Here is an 18,786-nt window from a genome sequence, read left to right as displayed (position 1 = left end):
ATAATACATTGTGCTTCCACAAAGAGAAAAATTGAATACCCTGTACCTAAAGAGGCTAACTTCTTTGCAGCTGGTCTGGTGCATAAAACTGTTCTGTGCCCAGCAGCAATGAAGTTAAGATGGATATGGTATGTTAGGCAGTACATTAGTGGGCATGGTCATCTACCAAATGAACAATAAGTTTCATGTACCATACAACTGTTATTCATATAATAATGTGTTTTGTTTTATTTCTATAGATGATATTTTCTCAACAGGTCTGATTGCCATGAATATTTTCTCTCTGGGAACCTGTCTGGTATTTTTATCTTCATGAAATCTTGGATACATTTTTCAAGCTCTTCTTCAATAGAAAGCTTCTCTTTCACCACTTTTTTTTTGCTTGTGTTGGACTCCCGTGAACCAGAGGTCAGAGTTCTTAAAAGGTCACTTTTCCGTCGAATTTCAGACTGTTGGACAATCTGCACTGGTCCCTTCTTGGCTGGTCGGTCCAGAGTCTGTATATTGGGTTGGCGTGTTACTGGACCACAGATGACTGTTTCTTGTGGAGAACTGGCTTCAGATTGGCTGTCGCAGCTAGAAGTGGAGAGTTCATTGCAAGAAGTACCACTTTCCCCTTCTTTATCCCCTTTTGTATTTTTACAGCAGCAGTCACAATGTGTAGATGGCCATCTCGATGGTCCCCCTGAAATAAACAAAAGTACACTGTAAATATATGTATATGAACCATATTTATATTTACCAAGTTATTACTTTGCATGTATATTGTTATTAAAGTAGTATTCATGTTCCCAGCTGCAGAACAGAAGAGAATAATTGCATTACACTGATTAAGATGTAATATTCAGTAGGAACACATTTGTAACCCCTTAAGGACAATGGGCAGTCCCTAAACCCATAGAAAACAATGCATTTTGAGCCCGTACATGTACGGGCTTTATTGAATTTAACATGTTTGCATTTTTCTTTATTTTATTTTTAATCTACAGGTATAAACTACAGGATATAGAATATCTTTGCCATTAAAGGCCAAGGGCAATGTGACCTAACTATGAACAGAAAAAAAAATCCTCATTGAGCATAAAATACAGTACTGAATATAGTGATGTAAGTTAGCATTTACAAAATTAATTATTTCTTTGTCTTGTGTAGCATTTACAAAACCCTGGTTTTATCTCATTTTGTTCCATTAAATGTCTTTCATCTGCATTAGTCTGCCATTGTTATGAGCATACCTAGGAACTCTCTGGCTATCACCTGCAGACTCTGGGTGAAGCAACACCCTACCTCCCCTCCTACCACTTTTCCATTTTTCTGTATGTGCATTCCAAAAAGGAAGCGCTCCGGGTAGATAAATGGATATTCCTAGGTATGGTTTTTAGTCAAGATATATTATGGGTGACTTGAAATCCATTCCTCCATAGACTTTTACTGGTTTGTATCTCCTGCTGGTTGAATGAAATTGAGACACTGTATTGTTTTCCATAGGCAGTATAACAAGGAGACATTATGTTTGTAAGACAACAGAGCTAAAAACATACAAATGCTAATATGCAGCGGTCTGAAAAAACTATATTATATTTAGGGCTGAAACAACTAATCGATAAAATCGATAATAATCGATAATGAAAAACGATTTTCATTATCAATTAATCGAATCGATTTTTATCGATTATAAAAAGAGGTTTTTTTCAGAGCAAATGCTCTGAAAAACTCCTCTCCTTATATAATCCGACCTCAAACAGAAATCGGATTATAACACTAGAATCCAGATCCCCCGCAACGCTGCAGGGGACCTGGATTCCCCTCACTGTCGGCCGGTCTCTCACTTCCGTCTCTCTCCCCCCTCCCATACACCCCTCTGACTCCTCCCCCCTCGCATACGTCACTCTGCCTCTCTCCAGACTCGTTACTGACAGGCACTTTCACTGCAGCCTCAGCGTAAGTGAAGGGCAGTAAGGGAGGCTGGCTGTGCGCATCGTGCAGACCCCCACCGGACAGAGAATCATCCTCTCTGTCAGTCGGTGGGGGTCTGCATCGCACAGACAGCCTCCTTTACTCACCTTCACTTACGCTGAGGATTCTATGAAGCTGCAGTGAAAGTGCCTGTCAGTAACGGAGCCGGGTAGAGAGGCAGAGTGGTGTATGGGAGGGGGGAGGAGTCAGAGGGGTGTATGGGAGCCACCCTCCCACACACCACTCTGGCTCCTCCCCCTCCCATACGCCACTCTGCCTCTCTACCCGGCTCCCTGGTGTGTTGTGAACCTCCGTTGCTGACAGGAGGCAGAGTGGAGTATGGGAGGGGGAGGAGGCAGAGTGGAGTATGGGAGGGGGGAGGAGGCAGAGTGGAGTATGGGAGGGGGGAGGAGGCAAAGTGGTATATGGGAGGGGGAGGAGGCAAAGTGGTGTATGGGAGGGGGGAGGAGGCAGAGTGGAGTATGGGAGGGGGGAGGAGGCAGAGTGGAGTATGGGAGGGGGGAGGAGGCAGAGTGGTGTATGGGAGGGGGAGGAGCCATAGTGGTGTATGGGAGGGGGAGGAGCCAGAGTGGTGTATGGGTGAGTTATAGTTGTGTATGGGGGGTATTATGAATTTCAGGGGGTATAAGGCATATCGATATTAGGCATATCATGGGGGCATAAAACATATCTGGGGGTAAAAGGTATATCAGGGGGCTCAGTGGCATATAGGGGGTATAAGGCATATCGATTTTAGGAATATCAGGGGGGGCATAAAACATATCTGGGGGTAAAAGGTATATCAGGGTGCTCAGTTGCATATCACTGGCATATAAGGAGTATAAGGCATATCAGGGGCACAGTGGCATATCAGGGGGCACAGTGGAATCTGGCATATAAGAGGTATAAGGCATATATGGGGGCAGAGTGGCAAGCTGGGGGTCAGATGTGCATAACCGGGGGCAGTTAAACAAGGCTTTCTTCTCATAGTTTTTATTAAATATGAAAAATAGTTAACATATAAATTAATATTTACTAATAACTTTGCATTAAAACCTAGTTTGAGAAACACAGTGTTTGGGTTCTTGTAGCTTTTATTATTATGTCAGTAAAACAAGAAGGTGAATATAGAGAGAGAGAGGCCATTGCAATAAAGAGATGAAAGTGTAAATTGTACGTTTTTTATTTCATTATGTAAAATTGAAAAAAAATTGCATTTTTTTATCCGATTAATCGAAAAATTATTGTTAGTTGCAGCCCTAATTATATTATTAAAGAATATGACAGCACAAGATTTTTGAAAATATATTTTTTATCTGAAACCAGTAATAAAAGTATACTTGAAATGTCTATTTCTGATTATATAATATAAAGAGGATAAACACCTAAAGGAGTATTTCCAACTGAAACACTTAAGTTAAAGGAGCCAAAAAGACTATTCTGCTGCATGCAATTCATTAACCACAGCAATGCAAGGTTTTAGCATGATTTCTTTCTAACATCTTTAATGGTGCAAACTTAGAATCACATTTCCTATTCACATAGTCAGCTGATAAATAATTAATTTTATTAATTAAGCTGTTTGAGCAAGAGTGGGCCACCATAGTGTTATCACTTTAATAATAAATAATGCTAGTTACTATATACACTGTAGCATACACATGTAGCCCTCTTCTGCACATAGTACAATAAAATACACTATTGCAACCTTTGACATGTCACAATGACAGAAAATATGTAAATATGTCACTTTTTCATTCCTTACCCATGTTTACATGGGCTCACTGCTGTTTAAGCACAACATAGGGTTAGAGATGCATGAGCCAACATACAGCTCTTTGTACGTAGGATCTTTTTAGATCTCTTCAGTACAGGATACGCAACTGAATCTGTATGCTTATGATAAGCCAAGTGTGACAAAATCCCACCACTGTACAAAGCACAACATAGGCATGTCTAAGTAAGCATCCTTTAGAAAGATCCAAGGTATGTCACTATGGGTAAGGAATCAAAAAGTGCCCATGTGGACAAGAGTTTATTTTACTGTCCTTACTTTGTTATTCATATAGTTGGCACCCAGGCTGTATTATTTAGAGTGTAAGTTTTTTTAAGGATCTTTATGGCAGCCAAATATAGTGAGATGAGAATCTAGTTGCTTATACAAAATCCATGTAATTATTTGATTGTTAAATGTAACCTCTATCTATTTTATAACAAAGAATAAAGTGAAACCATTGGTGTTTAGAGATGACACAATACAATGAAATATAATTTTATATTCTGGGTTTCATTTGTTTTTATCAGGCGGAGACTGAACAAGATCTGGAGCAAAGTGCTAACTATTTGGACAGGAACATTCTATCAGCTTCCATGGTGAGGTTCCCAGTATGTGTCAAGTGTTACCATAATGGATAGTAATGGAAGCATATATTGCATCTCACAATATGCTGCTAAGTGTCACTCTGTGTCAGCCAAAACAAAAACAAAATGCTGAACAATGAACCGTTGTGTACAGTTTGACAGCTTACAACTGCATTCTATACTAAAAATGTTAATTCCAGTAGATTTAATTGTGCTGGGTTTTATTTCCTCATTACTATCATATGACCTTGATGAGAAAAGCAACAATAAACGTAGAATAGCCAGACTGTTTTGTGTTGCTGGACTTGGAGGAGTTATTCTGTAAGCATCCCAAGCTAGGATCTTAATGGCTTTACAACCATAGGATGTATTGTTACACATGGACATCTAGATGACCAAGGACATAATAGTTTGCCCTATGGGATGTTTCCTGCTGGCACACAGGAGATCAGGCTATCATTAGAAAACTTGAGGTCTCCCGTATCAGCAGGAGCTGGCTTCCTGCTGAGTGTTCTGCTGTAATGGTGCTCAGCGTGAGCGTCTGTTACGTTGGAATAACAGAGAATGCTAAACTTCAGTGCTGACGCTACTGAAAACAATGTTAAAAGTAAAAGGGTTCCAAGATGGTCTATCCAGACTCCCTGAGACCTCTGATGAGCTCCCCTGCAGATGATTACAGGAACTGTGATCAACAATGTAGGTAATGATCACTCTGTGGTAAACAGCAGTGAGGATTGGAGTGAAATGAGGGAGAGTATTTCTCTCTTCAAAAAATATTGAGGGGAAAAAAAAGAGAATCATGCTTGGACATAGATACATCTAGTCACGAAGAGGTTAATGTTTTTGCTTATTTGCTAATGAGAGGTTATACTGCTGTAATGAGCAATTTGGTGAACTTGTTCCATTTTGGCCAAAGGTCCATATTAGAGGCTTAAAAATAAATCTTATTCAACAAAACAAACTAACCAGGGAAAACAAGCGGGGTACAAAAATGTAAAAAATATAATTAAGGCAGAAGACTAACAAATGTAACCCCCAAAACTAGGCCTGGTCATCTGGTAAATATCCTGTGGATTGATGACCAATAGATGCAATAGAAACATTTAAGTACTTAAACTCATCTCCTGTACTTTTAAATCCAATTTTTTGAAAGAAGGAGCAATGTAAGAAGGAAGTTATATTTTACTGAGAGGGTAATAGATAAATGGAATAGTCTCCCAGCAGAAGTGGTGGAGGCTAATACAGTGAGGGAATTTAAACAGGCACGGGATAGACATAAAGCTATCTTCACACAAAGGACCCAACCAAGCACTTATAGGGGTTTAAGCTAAGCCCCTTACATCAGGAAAAAGTGGTTTGGGACAAATGGTTCTTATCCGCAGTCAAATTCTGTCTTTCTAATAGTGCCCATACTACTGCTCCAGCAACAGGTTGGGTCCTGCCATGTACATGGGACTATTCAATGTATTATTTGTTTCACTAAAATAACAATGTTAAATAAAACAAACAAAAAAAACAGAACATCCACAAAACTAAGTCCATGACAATTGCAATCATTCCAAACTTATTGAGTTCTTTGTTTTAATAACATGTTTTTTAGGGGAAAAAAACACCCTTTGAAAAAGGTAGTATTTCTATTTATTAAATACTATATCACATTAGGATACATTTGGGAGCCTAGAATTCTGCAAAGTATTCAAGCCAGGGACAGGAAACGATCCAGTGTTAACCATGTTCTAAATAAAGTAAGAAAGAAATCAATATTAGCTAAATTTAAAGTTATTTAATTATTGCCTAAGGAAAGTCCAGTAAGTGAAACCTGGTAAAACTGGATGTGTGAATTTTAAGCACACATATGTCATTTATTGATTAGCTTCTTTATTTTATTTAGTTTACATTTCACTTGAAAAAAGCCAACACCATCGCCATTGTCATAGCCACATCAATTACATCAGCATCAATAACAAAAATAAGTAAATTGTTACTATAAGATGATGTATTCCTTAGGGATAAACTAGAATAAATAAAAATACTTCTACCTAGAAATACCACAAAAAACTCAATGCTTTTTAAATACTTGAATACTATGGCATGTTACATTTATATATGTATTACTGTAATGCAGATATTTTACTTTATATATTGAGCACTTGAAGTGCAGGGTGGGCCAGTGCTCCATTCTATATTTTGGAGGTTGCTGGTAGACTGCAAGTGAGGATTCTGATTCCAGAGTTCCAGCACCGTGTTTTATCTCACCTGCAATAGCTAATTACCGTATTTGCTAAATTAAAAGATGACCCCGATTATAAGACGACCCCCCAAAATTTGAATATTAATTTAGGGAAAAAAGAAAAAGCCTATTAATTCATATGTAAGCTATTTTCTCATATTTACTTAAAATTATGAGTTAGAAAAATAAATTTTTTTATTTTATTTCCGTTTATTTGCCAACCTGCCCCCAGTTATGCACATCTGCCCCTCAGATATCTCTTATACCTCCTTATACGCCACTCTGCCTCCCTGATATGCCTCTTGATCCCCTATATGCCACTCTGCCTCCCTGATATTCCTTTTAACCCCCTATATGCCACTCTGTCTCCAGAAAGCCATTATACCCCCCATATGCCACTCTTACCCTCCCCCAACTTACCAGTGCTTCCCTAGACTTGTCTCCTGTGCTTCAGATTCCTTGGTCTAGTGGGGCAGCCGGTGGAGGTCTGCACGATCCGCGCAGACAACCTCCACTGCCGCGACTTCCGCCAGGGCTTCTATTAATGAGCACCAGAAGGTCATGTGATGCCGGCACTCCGTCATAGAAGCCTCAGAGGATGTGCTGGCAGTAGCAGGGGATGTCTGCACGCATCGCTCCAGAGAGGAGGATCCAGGTCCCCTGCAGCGCTACGCTACAGGGGATCTAGACCTTAGTCTTGTAGTCAGACCAGAAAAAGCTGATAATTTGGTTGGGACATGGAGAAGTGATCCAACTCAGTCAGCATTTCATATTGCTTAGTTAATGCTCAATAGAGCAAGGATTTTGTTTTGTTCATACACTGCTGCTAATTTTCTTAATTCTGCAGCAACAATGGTGACAGGGTTATGGGTGACCAAGGCTCATTGATGCACATGGGAGGAGAAGGCTGGCCTATATGGTCAAATCAAAAAGACCAGCTAATGTAGCTTAAATTCCTTAAACAGTTAATGCTGGTTCTGATGGAAAGGGGACAGAACACACAGTGCATTGCAGTTTGTTGCGTATGGGGCTACAGGCTGTACACTCACTACTTGACACTCTGCTACAATGTAATTTCTTCAGTGTAGTGACATGAAAAGATCTAATAAAATATTTAAAAAAAAGGGAGGGGTGTACTCACTTTTGTGAGATACTGTATATATAGTGACACTGTAAGCCCCAGGGAGATGTTGTATGCATATTTTGTGCACATATGATATACAAATCTTGTATATAGGTCTCTGAGGTGAAGCATTTGGAGAGCAGGGTAGGCCAAGGCTCCAACTCCAATATTGTAGCAGACTGGATGCTGAAGCCGGGTTTCAGGATCCAATCCACTGATGAATTCTATATCAGGCACAAACCCCCTTGAGCCTGACAATCAGTGACAGGCCATGAAGAAGATCTTCGAGCCAAATGTGGCACTACCTGCCTGGGCCCATTTTTACTGCTTGAGGGAGGTTTCCAGAGCCTGGCTTAGCTGGATCTGCAGGGAAGTTATGTGAGTAGTTAGTAGACTTGCGCATTCGTCTTCGGGCGAACATGAAAACGAGCACGAAGAGGCCGTTTTTTTGTTCGTTCCGAAGACACGCCGAAGAGAATACAGTGCCGGCAAAACGTAGGAGAAGACGAAGACTCACAACCACGAAGAATCGAAGATTCTTCGTGATCGTCTTCGTTTTTGCCGCGCAGCCGCCAAAATTTCAAACAGGAGTGAGCTGATCTCGTCTGTCCAATCAGCTCACTCTTGTGACGTCACGCTAAGGGTCTCGTCCAATGCCTGTGCTGCTGTTTTTTGAATTCTGAAGGCGCCTTTATAAGACCAGAGCTTGCCTGAGAGATCCATTCATTTTTCGCTGTGACTGCTTTGGCAACACTGCTGTGCTGCATCCGAGCGTTACAGAGAGAGATTGTTCTGTTCTGTGTGAGACTGGTAAGCCTTAGCCTGCCATTTCTCACAGTGTACTTCATCCTCACTTCAGTGCTACTTAATATAATTAATAATAATAATTTGATTAATTTAATTTTTTTTATTTAATTTGTCATCAACTGTAGTGTAAGTGCTGTTGAGTTGACAGTGCACCCAGTGCCTCAGTGGCACTGGGGTGCCCTTGCCCTGGGCTGGCACTAGTGCCTATTGCCTGTCCTGCTTAAATAAATTAAATAGAATTTATAAATAATAATTTAATAGAATCTATAATTTAATAGTTCATTATTATATATATTTGTCAGTCATATATATATATATATATTCTATAGTATACTAGTGTAGAGTGTACTGTAGACATTCATCTACTAGTGTCTAATTTAAAATCAGTAATATTAATTAATATAATTAATAATTGAATTCATTATAAAATTATATATATACTTGTCAGTTATAGTTAGTAATAGTATACTAGTGTAGAGTGTACTGTAGACATTCAAGACATCTACTAGTGTCTAATCTAAAATCAGTAATATCAATAATTCTATAATTCTTTCTTGTCTTAATAGTTAATTAAATTAGCTATAAATAAAAGTAATAATATTAAATAATTACTACTAGCGTATAGTTCAGCTAATCTTATTAGTACTGGTGCTGCAGCTCTATAGTTTGTGCTTTGTTTTAGCAACAGCAAGAGACCAAGTCAATTTTTCTTAATTAATCTTTCATTTTATTTCATTTGTTTTGCTCACCTCAGTCCATCAGTGAAGTGAACTTGTTGGGCTAGTGAGTGCAGCCGCATAAGTGCTGTGTTTTTTTTTGATCAGCAAGCAGTGACGTTAACTGTTTTGCAAAGATTTTCTCATTTATTTTACATTTTATTTCAATTTTATTAAAAGTACCCTTAGTGTTTTGCTCACCTCAGTCCATCAGTGAAGTGAACTTGTTGGGCTAGTGAGTGCAGCCAGCAGTGAAGCTAACTGTTTTGCTGTGACATTTTATTTTATTTCTAATTCTTTTCAAGAAAAATTGACTGTGACGAGCTGTACTAAGCAAAGCTTCAAGCTACTAGCTGTAGTACTAAAATAATTCTAATCTTCTTTAATCTTAATCTATAATATATTATAAATAATATATAACAATATAAATTCTAATTCATAATCTATAATATAAGTAATTCTAATTCTAAATTCTAATTCATAATCTATATTCTTCTATCTATAATACATAATATATAAGTAAATTATTTCTAATCTATTAATATTATATAACTTAATATTAATTAATAAATCATATACTGAATCTGATTTAACCTCACTTTAGCATAGTGGGTTTGAGAGCGTCTGCCTAGAGGTAGACTTATAGTAAGGAAATATAGCTTTAGGCTAGCATAGTAGTAGGCTAAGCTCTTAGGCCCGTGTAAATTCAAATTAAAAATAAAATACTGCTAGTTATTAAATAGTTAATCTTGAGTTAATAATTTAAATAACTTTAGCACTTTGGCAGATTGCACACAGCACAGTGCAGTAGTGCATAGTTTTACTTTTTAAGCAGTAGCACTGAAGAGAACTTCCTCTAATTTTTTGTCTTTAATTCGTTTTTCCTTTTTTTTTATTTTGGGGTCCCAAACCAAAGCGATCTCATTCCTTTGTAGGGAAAACCACCACCACCACCACCCCCACCTCTACCGCCACTAGTGCTGCGCCTACTGTTCCCACTGGTACCGCCACGCCATGTCCTCCTAGTACCTCTAGCAAGCCACCAAGTCCTTACAAAATTTTTGTAAAGACAGTTAGAGAGAGGGCTACACATAGTGGAACTCCACCTAGCGAGGTAGCAGAGGAGCCTGAGACTGAGAGGCCAAGTGCAGAGTCTATTCTTCCTGCTCGCACTACTACTAGTCACGAGTCTCACGACGATATCAGTCTTAGCTCCAGCCTAGCAGGAATTCCATTCGATCTGGCTAATGAAGAGCTAGACTATGAGCCAGAGGAAGTAGAGGAGATGAGTGGTCAGGAATCAGATTCCTGAGGGAGCAGTGTCCAAATGACTAGTGCACAATTTTCCCCTGAGCCTCCACCTTCTCCGCTACGATCATCACCACCACCAGCAGCAGCAGCAAAACCTAGCAAATCTAAAGCAATTAGCAGTCCCACTATGGCCAGTACTGTTACCACCAGTCCCACCACCACTAGTTCTGCCTCTGTTCATCCACCCCGAGCAGTAGGAGCAGCACCCAAGGCACACTCCAAGGCTATGCGCGCCCCAATTTGGGAGCACTTTGAAAATGTTGAAGAAGGGCGCTATGGAAAGTGCAAACATTGTGGGAAGCTAATAAGCAGAGGGAAAGTGTCTGGCCATTTTACCAGTGCTAGCATGAAGCATCACCTCAGCACTCAACACAACGCTGTGCTATTGGGGAAAGATGCAGAGGGAAAACTTAGTGCAGGCAGCATAGCTGGTGGCCGTGGAAAAACCCCAACAGCTTCTTCTTCTGAGCCAATAGCAGCAGCAGCAGCAGCAGCAACTAGTGCTGGCAGCCAGAGACCAAGGCAGGTTGGAGCACTGCATGTCCAGCCCACCCTGGAACAATTTGTGGCATTCCAATCCAAAAGGTCAATGCCCAAACAGCAGGCCAATAAAGTAACGCGACTGATTGGTCAGTTCATTGCTGTTGGAGGGGCATCCTTCTCTATGATCGAAGGGGAGCCTTTCAAACAATTGATGGCGGCTGTGGCTCCACAATATACAGTTCCGTCACGTTCCACTTTCAGCAGGAACATTGTCCCCTCATTGTATCGGTCCTGTGTTGCAGCAGTGAAAGAGGAGCTTTCCAAGGCTTCTGGTCAGTCTGTTCATTTCACTACAGATTTGTGGAGTGCACCTAGCGGCCAGCATGCCTTTCTTTCTTTGACAGCACACTGGTGGCAGCCCGGTGTGTCTAAGGAAGCTGCTGCAGCAGGCTACCGATCTTTCCTTCTCCATGCAGAAGTGATGGATGAAAAGCACACTTCCCAAAACATTCTGCATGCGATGAGGAAAATGTTTAGCCTTTGGGTGGGAGCAGAGGCGGGCACCAATGTTGAAGTTGGTTTTGTGGTAACTGACGGAGGTGCCAATATGGTGAAAGCGCTGCGAGATGGTCATATTGTTGGTGTGCGCTGTGCAGCCCACATCATCCATCTTGTAGTGAAGGCAGCAATGTCAGAAGGAACTAATGTGGCAGCAGTAGTTCTGTCCCGCTGCAGAAAGATCGCTGGGCACTTTCACCATAGTGTTAAGGCTAGCCAACTTTTGAGGGAAGAGCAAGAGAGGTCAGGTCTTCCCGTACACTGCCTACGTCAGGATGTCAGTACACGGTGGAACTCCACGTTAGACATGCTCAAGAGGATTTTGGAGCAGCAGAGGGCAATCCATAATCTTGCCTCAGAGCACAATATTGGGATTACCTCTCCATTGAATAGGGAGGATTGGACAGTGATCGCCCAGCTAGTGGCAGTCCTTAAACCATTCAGGGATGCCACAGAAAATTTAAGCTCAAACACTGCCAGTCTGGCCCAGGTAATCCCAGTGTTCTCCCATCTAGGCAGCAAGATGGATGTGTTCCTTGGAAACCGTGAGGCTGTTCAAGGTGGCACTCTACATCCTGACATAGCAGCCATAGTCAGGAAGCTGAAGGATCTGCTAAAAGTACACCTTCGCAAACGAATGGAAGAGAGTCCCGAAATGATGCTAGCGTGCCTTTGTGATCCAAGAATTAAGGGAAAGCTAGCTTTGAAATTTAATGTTCTCAGTAGCTACCGGGAGCAATTGGTCAACAAGGTGCGTGACTGGCAGCGTAAAATGGGAATGCTGTCCGAGGAGGGAGAGGTGCAGGAGGAGGAAGAGATGATGTGGTCTGCTACTCCTAGCAGCAGCATCAGCAGCAGTGCCACAAGCAGCACAACACAGCTGAGTGGAGCAGCTGCGTTTTGGGAAGAGGCACTTGGGAGTATAGTTGGACCATCTGACAGAGCTAGCAGCAGAAAGGAGAGTAGTGCTGCTGAAATGGTCAAACTTTACCTCTGTGAAGTTCCTTCTGCGCCTAATGTTGATCCTCTTAGCTACTGGGATGAAAAGAAGAGTGTGTGGCCTGCACTCTCATGGGTTGCGCAGCAGCTACTATCATGTCCGCCAACCACTGTTCAAAGTGAGCGCGTGTTTTCTATGACTGGAAACATACTGAGTCCACAGCGCTCACGCATGGCACCTCATCTGATGGAGCAGATTGCCTTCCTTAAATTCAATCTGCCCAAGTTGGGTTACCCAGCTCTTAGCTTGGAAAGTTAATTTTTTTTATCTGTAATGTTTAAGGTAGTTTCTCCCCCTGGTTGCACGTGTTTGCGGTGTGGCAACGTCTGCTACCTCCGCCGGTGTAGCCAATTTACGCTAGGGCCTAGTGTCTGAGTTCTGGAAGTCCGCTCCCAAACGCCATGGACTGACAGACTTTCATGCTTTGCCCTGGGGTGAAACAGGTGAGCGGGTCGTCAATTGCCCACTCATTCACCTTTTTTCTTTTCCAACGGTGCTGCTGGTGGTGGTGCCAGCATCTTTTGCCAGTTCGCTTCCTGGCTGAAATCATGCCTCAAATGTCCCTAATGGAGAGGGTAGTTTCTCCCCCTGGTTGCACTTGCTGCGGTGTGGCAATGCCTGCTACCTCCGCCGGTGTAGCCAATTTACGCTAGGGCCTAGTGTCTGAGTTCTGGAAGTCTGCTCCCAAACGCCAAGGACTGACAGTCTTTGGATGCTTTGCCCTGGGGTGAAACAGGTGAGCGGGTCGTCAATTGCCCACTCATTTGCCTTTTCCAATGCTGCTGCTGCTGCTGCTGGTGGTGCCAGCGTCTCTTCTCTGCCAGTTCGCTTCCTGGCTAGTGTCATGCCTTAAATGTCCCTAATGGAGAGGGTAGTTTCTCCCCCCCTGGTTGCACTTGCTGCGGTGTGGCAACGCCTGCTACCTCCGCCAATGTAGCCAGCTTACGCTAGGGCCTAGTGTCTGAGCTCTGGAAGTCTGCTGCCAAACGTCTAGGACTGACAGTGTTTGGATGCTTTGCTCTGGGGTGGAACAGGTGAGCGGGTCGCCAATTGCCCACTCATTCGCCTTACCCAATTCTGCTGCTGCTGCTGCTGCTGGTGGTGGTGCCAGCGTCTCTTCTCTGCCAGTTCGCTTCCTGGCTAGTGTCATGCCTTAAATGTCCCTAATGGTAAGGGCAGTTTCTCCCCCCTGGCTGCGTCTGTTTGCGGTGTGGCAACGCCTGCTACCTCCGCCGGAGTGGCCAGCTTACGCTAGGGCCTAGTGTCTGAGCTCTGGAAGTCTGCTGCCAAACGTCTAGGACTGACAGTGTTTGGGTGCTTTGCCCTGGGGTGAAACAGGTGAGTGGGTCGCCAATTGCCCACTCATTCGCCTTTCCCAATTCTGCTGTTGCTGCTGCTGCTGGTGGTGGTGCCAGCGTCTCTTCGATGCCAGTTCGCTTCCTGGCTAGTGTCATGCCTCAAATGTCCCTAATGGTAAGGGCAGTTTCTCCCCCCTGGCTGCCTCTGTCTGCGGTGTGGCAACGCCTGCTACCTCCGCCGGAGTGGCCAGCTTACGCTAGGGCCTTGTGTCTGAGCTCTGGAAGTCCGCTGCCAAACGTCTAGGACTGACAGTGTTTGGGTGCTTTGCCCTGGGGTGAAACAGGTGAGTGGGTCGCCAATTGCCCACTCATTCGCCTTTCCCATTTTTCAATGCTGCTGCTGGTGGTGGTGGTGCCAGCATCTCTTCTCTGCCAGTTCGCTTCCTGGCTAGAGTCATGCCCAAAATGTCCCTAGTGGTAAGGGCAGTTTCTCCCCTCTGGCTGCGTCTGTTTGCGGTGTGGCAACGCCTACTACCTCCGCCGGAGTGGCCAGCTTACGCTAGGGCCTTGTGTCTGAGCTCTGGAAGTCCGCTGCCAAACGTCTAGGACTGACAGTGTTTGGGTGCTTTGCCCTGGGGTGAAACAGGTGAGTGGGTCGCCAATTGCCCACTCATTCGCCTTTCCCAATTCTGCTGCTGCTGCTGGTGGTGATGCCAGCGTCTCTTCGATGCCAGTTCGCTTCCTGGCTAGTGTCATGCCTCAAATGTCCCTAATGGTAAGGGCAGTTTCTCCCCCCTGGCTGCGTCTGTTTGCGGTGTGGCAACGCCTGCTACCTCCGCCGGAGTGGCCAGCTTACGCTAGGGCCTTGTGTCTGAGCTCTGGAAGTCCGCTGCCAAACGTCTAGGACTGACAGTGTTTGGATGCTTTGCTCTGGGGTGAAACAGGTGAGTGGGTCGCCAATTGCCCACTCATTCGCCTTTCCCATTTCCTTTTCCATTTCCATTTCATTATTTTCCTTCTGATACACAACCAACCAAACATAACACACACAATAACACAAATAACACAGTGACATAACACGTACAATGCAAAAATCACAAGGACCTTTCCTCTTGTTATTTGTCCTGGCCTTCATTTCTACACTCACTAGCATTAACGCTATAACTCACACTTCATACTATAACATTTTTCCATCCACATACCTGCCAACAGACCCAACTTTTTCAGGGACAGTCCTGCTTTTTTCCAGTCCTGTCCCATCTAATTTAGCTAAACTAGGTATGCAAATACACGTTGGTAGTTATAGCTCGGTAGGTAGCACTAGTATAAACATTAAATAAATATAATAAAGTACTAAATAATAAATCTAACTTTAAAATACATTTAAATAAACCCCTAATTTTTTTTTAAAACCCATTAAAATTAAATTATTATTTAGACATAATACATCTTTAACCAAAGCAGTGCACTGCTACTAATCTTAAACATAACCGTACATTAACCCTAAGCTATTTTTTAGTTCTTGTCCAACATTTTTCCATCCGCATACCTGCCAACACACCCAAGATTTTGGTGGACAGTCCTGCTTTTTTCCAGTCCTGTCCAGTAAAAGTTGGGTTGTTGCAAAGTATGCCATTGTAAATAGGTAGCAAATGTTAGGCATGTATTACAAGTGGTCCAAAATCAATTTAAAAATGTAAAATAATCCCTATTCTTTTATTAAACATCTATGGATGTGTGATTGTGTATGATAAACGGAGGCCAAGTTCCTTGGAGCATTTGTCTCTAGGTCATTTTGTGTACAGTACACCTCAGTACGTGTGTGCAACTCTATTGGTCGTTTCGGCAGGGGGCTGGCCTGCCATCAACGAATGAAGTGCGTTCTGCAATTCACTAGTTGATGCCAGACCAGCCCCCTGCCGAAACGACCAATAGAGTTGCACACACGTTCCTTCACGGCAGCTGCTGCTGCTCCGATGTGTTGTTAACCCCGTATTAACCCCTGCAAGGCAACCGGGAAGGAAACGAAGATTAAACGAGCACGAAGAATGTCCGCGAATATTCGCCCGAAGAGAAGACAGGAACGGGCGAATATTCGCGGAATACGAAGGTTTTTTCCCCCCCGAAGACGAGCACGAAGACGAACAAGAAGAGCCCCCTGGTGCCCAAGTCTAGTAGTTAGACGAGTCAGTCTTGGCCAGCAAAGCAAGAGCTAGGCTTTTCTTTTATGCTTTTGTTTTGGGGTATTTGATTTGTTCACAAGTTTAAACCTTGTTGCCCTTGTTTAAGGATTGTGCTTAAGATCCTTCCCTCAGCTAACAAGGTTTTCACAATATTTATATATATATATCCTAAAATTGGCATCCTTGGTAAATATGAGCAAATAATGATTTTTTTAAGATGTTTTCTTAAAAAAAAATACACTGAATAGCAACCAATTACAAACACAACACAAGTTTATTCTAGAAAATTGAGACATATATGTGTGGCACAATTATTGGCACCCTTTTTCTCAATGATTTGTGCTACCTCCCTTTGCCAAGATAACAGCTCTGAATCTTCTCCTACGATGCTTGATGAGGTTAAAGAATACATGGCAAAGGATAAGAGACCATTCCTCCATACAGAATCTCTCCAGCTCATTCAAATTTTGAGGATTCTCTTCTTCAATTTACTCCACAGATTTTCTAAAGGGTTCAAATCAGGGGACTGGGATGGCCTTAATTTTGTGGTCAGTAAACTGTTTTTGTGTTTTGGATCATTGTCCTGCTGGGAAATCCAACCATGACCTATTCAAATGGCTTCCTCTCTGTGTGTACCAAAAAGCTTTATTTTGATTTCATCTGACTCTATTTTATTTGAAGTTCCAGTAGTGTCTCGCAAACTAAAGAAGGTTGAGCTTGTTTTTGGACAAGAGTAGAGGGCCAAGATCTACATATTTTGAAATGTTTATTAACACATATGCAATTTTTTTTTAAGTAATGTGTTATTAAACTGAATTTTAGCAACACTTTCAGAGTTATAATTACTTCCACAACAAAAAGGGTTTTTTTCTATATCATTTTCATTAATCATAGATGACATAACAAAACAACAAATTTCAGAAATCAAGTATGCAATATACTCCCTCTGAGAAGGGCCACCAGCATCAGATCAGTAAAAAATATGTAACATAGAACATTAGACGTATTAACTGTCAACACACAACTCAAACTGCAAATGGCATTAGAAAGAAAAAAAGTGTAAACATTTTTGTTACTTTTGACACATCGTAAAGGTGTGACAGCCTACCAAGAAAAAGCTTTATGATTAAGTCTCCAGGTGGAAGGAAATTTCTCTTAAGTAACTTCAACCATTTTAAGAGCCCAAGCAGCGTGAAATACTGAACTCCCTCTGCATCATCATCATTATAAAGGAAACATCATGCCTGCATGATGAATCCATTAGGGAGAATTCTATAGTCTAGAAGCACAGAAAAACAATAAAAAAAGAAAGTGTAAATTGCCTTTAACTTTTACATTTGTTGAACAGAAAAAAGATTGCAAGTTTTTATCAAGCCATCATACAGAAAAAAAGAAAAGTTTAAGTTTTGCAAGACACCTTAGCTTTAAAAAAATACTGATTGAAAAATTAAATAACAAATATAATGAATGCATTAGGGTGTTGTGCAAGAGGAAACCATTTTTCTTGTTGCTCTCTTAAAAAGTGATATGAATTTAAATCTCCAGCAGTGAAATGCATGCTGGGCTTTACCCTATATGAGGCAAAAAAATGTGATCGGACAGTTTTGGATTATTACATCCCATTACTGTTATCAGGTGTTAGAGGTTAAAATTGTTGCTAGGACAATCTGAAGATGAATGATGGACTACTCAAGAGTTGCTACAAAAGTAAGGTTTTTTTTATGGAAAATGTGGTAGTATAACAAGGATAGTGTAACAATGACCAAAAAAGGTTATTACATCCCTACCATTGTTTTTTTTTTGCACCAATCATAATCACAAATTGAGTGGCCACGGGCCTTTTTTTTGTCACTAATAAAATAACAATAATAATAATCTGCTTAAATGTAAAAATATCCATATAAAAACTCATTTTGGTTATAAAGTAACCAAATGAGCTAAATCTCTACTACAGTATACTCTCCTCTAGAACAAACACACGTCTCTTTCAAGTAGACTTATATAACACCAAATCTTTATTATACCTAAATTTAACTACCTTCCTGATTTCCATATGAATCTGTGATTATATTGGACTTATTGTGAGTGTGTAGCATCATAGGAGGAAGCTGCACCACTCTGGATTTAATACTCACAGCTTAAACTCATATTTAATTGGCCTATAGCATTTTCTTACCTACTTCCTTACCTACATTAGCATTTTTTCATACATATGGTATTCCCATAGGTAATAAATACTGAGAAACAATCAGAACTTACCTATAACAAGATAAATTCTCAGTGTTGTTTATTTACTAGCACGTAAGGTTTGGTTATATTAAAACTAAAGCTCCCGTTTATTGCAATCCTTATCTTGCCTGTTAGCACTACTCAGTATCTGTTGTTTTGCTAATGTTAACTGGGTTGATCTTAAATTGGGATATTTCACTTGAATTCACCACAACTAAAATCAGGAGTATGTTTCTCTTAAGCTTAATGGAGGAAAATGTTCACAATTTATAGAGAAGTCAAACCTGAAATATATTTCATTGGAATCATTTTATGTTAAACTCATCATTGATAACTTAACTGATAACCAGCTCAATGCATTACTGAATAAATATGTGTGCCCTTGGACATGGACAATTACATCATATTATAGATCATACTATATAAAATCTACAATTTAAAAATATAAAAATTACAGTGTACACAAGTTGTCATAAGAATATTTCTGTGATTTCCAATGGTATTTCTCATTCTAATAGAGGCAGAATATGC

The 18,786-nt window shown here is 41.3% G+C and overlaps 1 protein-coding gene across 1 annotated transcript in view; it reads right to left on the bottom strand.

Annotated features, from left to right (window-relative positions):
* Positions 1–233: 233 nt before the first annotated feature.
* Positions 234–18,786, bottom strand: part of LOC149297898 (BTB/POZ domain-containing protein KCTD16-like) — a 131,403-nt gene continuing 112,850 nt past the window's right edge. The window contains exon 2 of the mRNA XM_089488096.1: positions 234–685. Within this exon, the coding sequence (XP_089344222.1) occupies positions 234–685 (452 nt within the window). The remainder of the gene's footprint in view (positions 686–18,786) is intronic.

Source organism: Sceloporus occidentalis, unplaced genomic scaffold (assembly GCF_023333645.1).
Source record: "Sceloporus occidentalis isolate IW3139 unplaced genomic scaffold, rSceOcc1.0.p SCAF_36, whole genome shotgun sequence".
Taxonomy (NCBI): Eukaryota; Metazoa; Chordata; class Lepidosauria; order Squamata; family Phrynosomatidae; genus Sceloporus; species Sceloporus occidentalis.
This window is presented reverse-complemented; position numbering and strand designations above follow the sequence as displayed.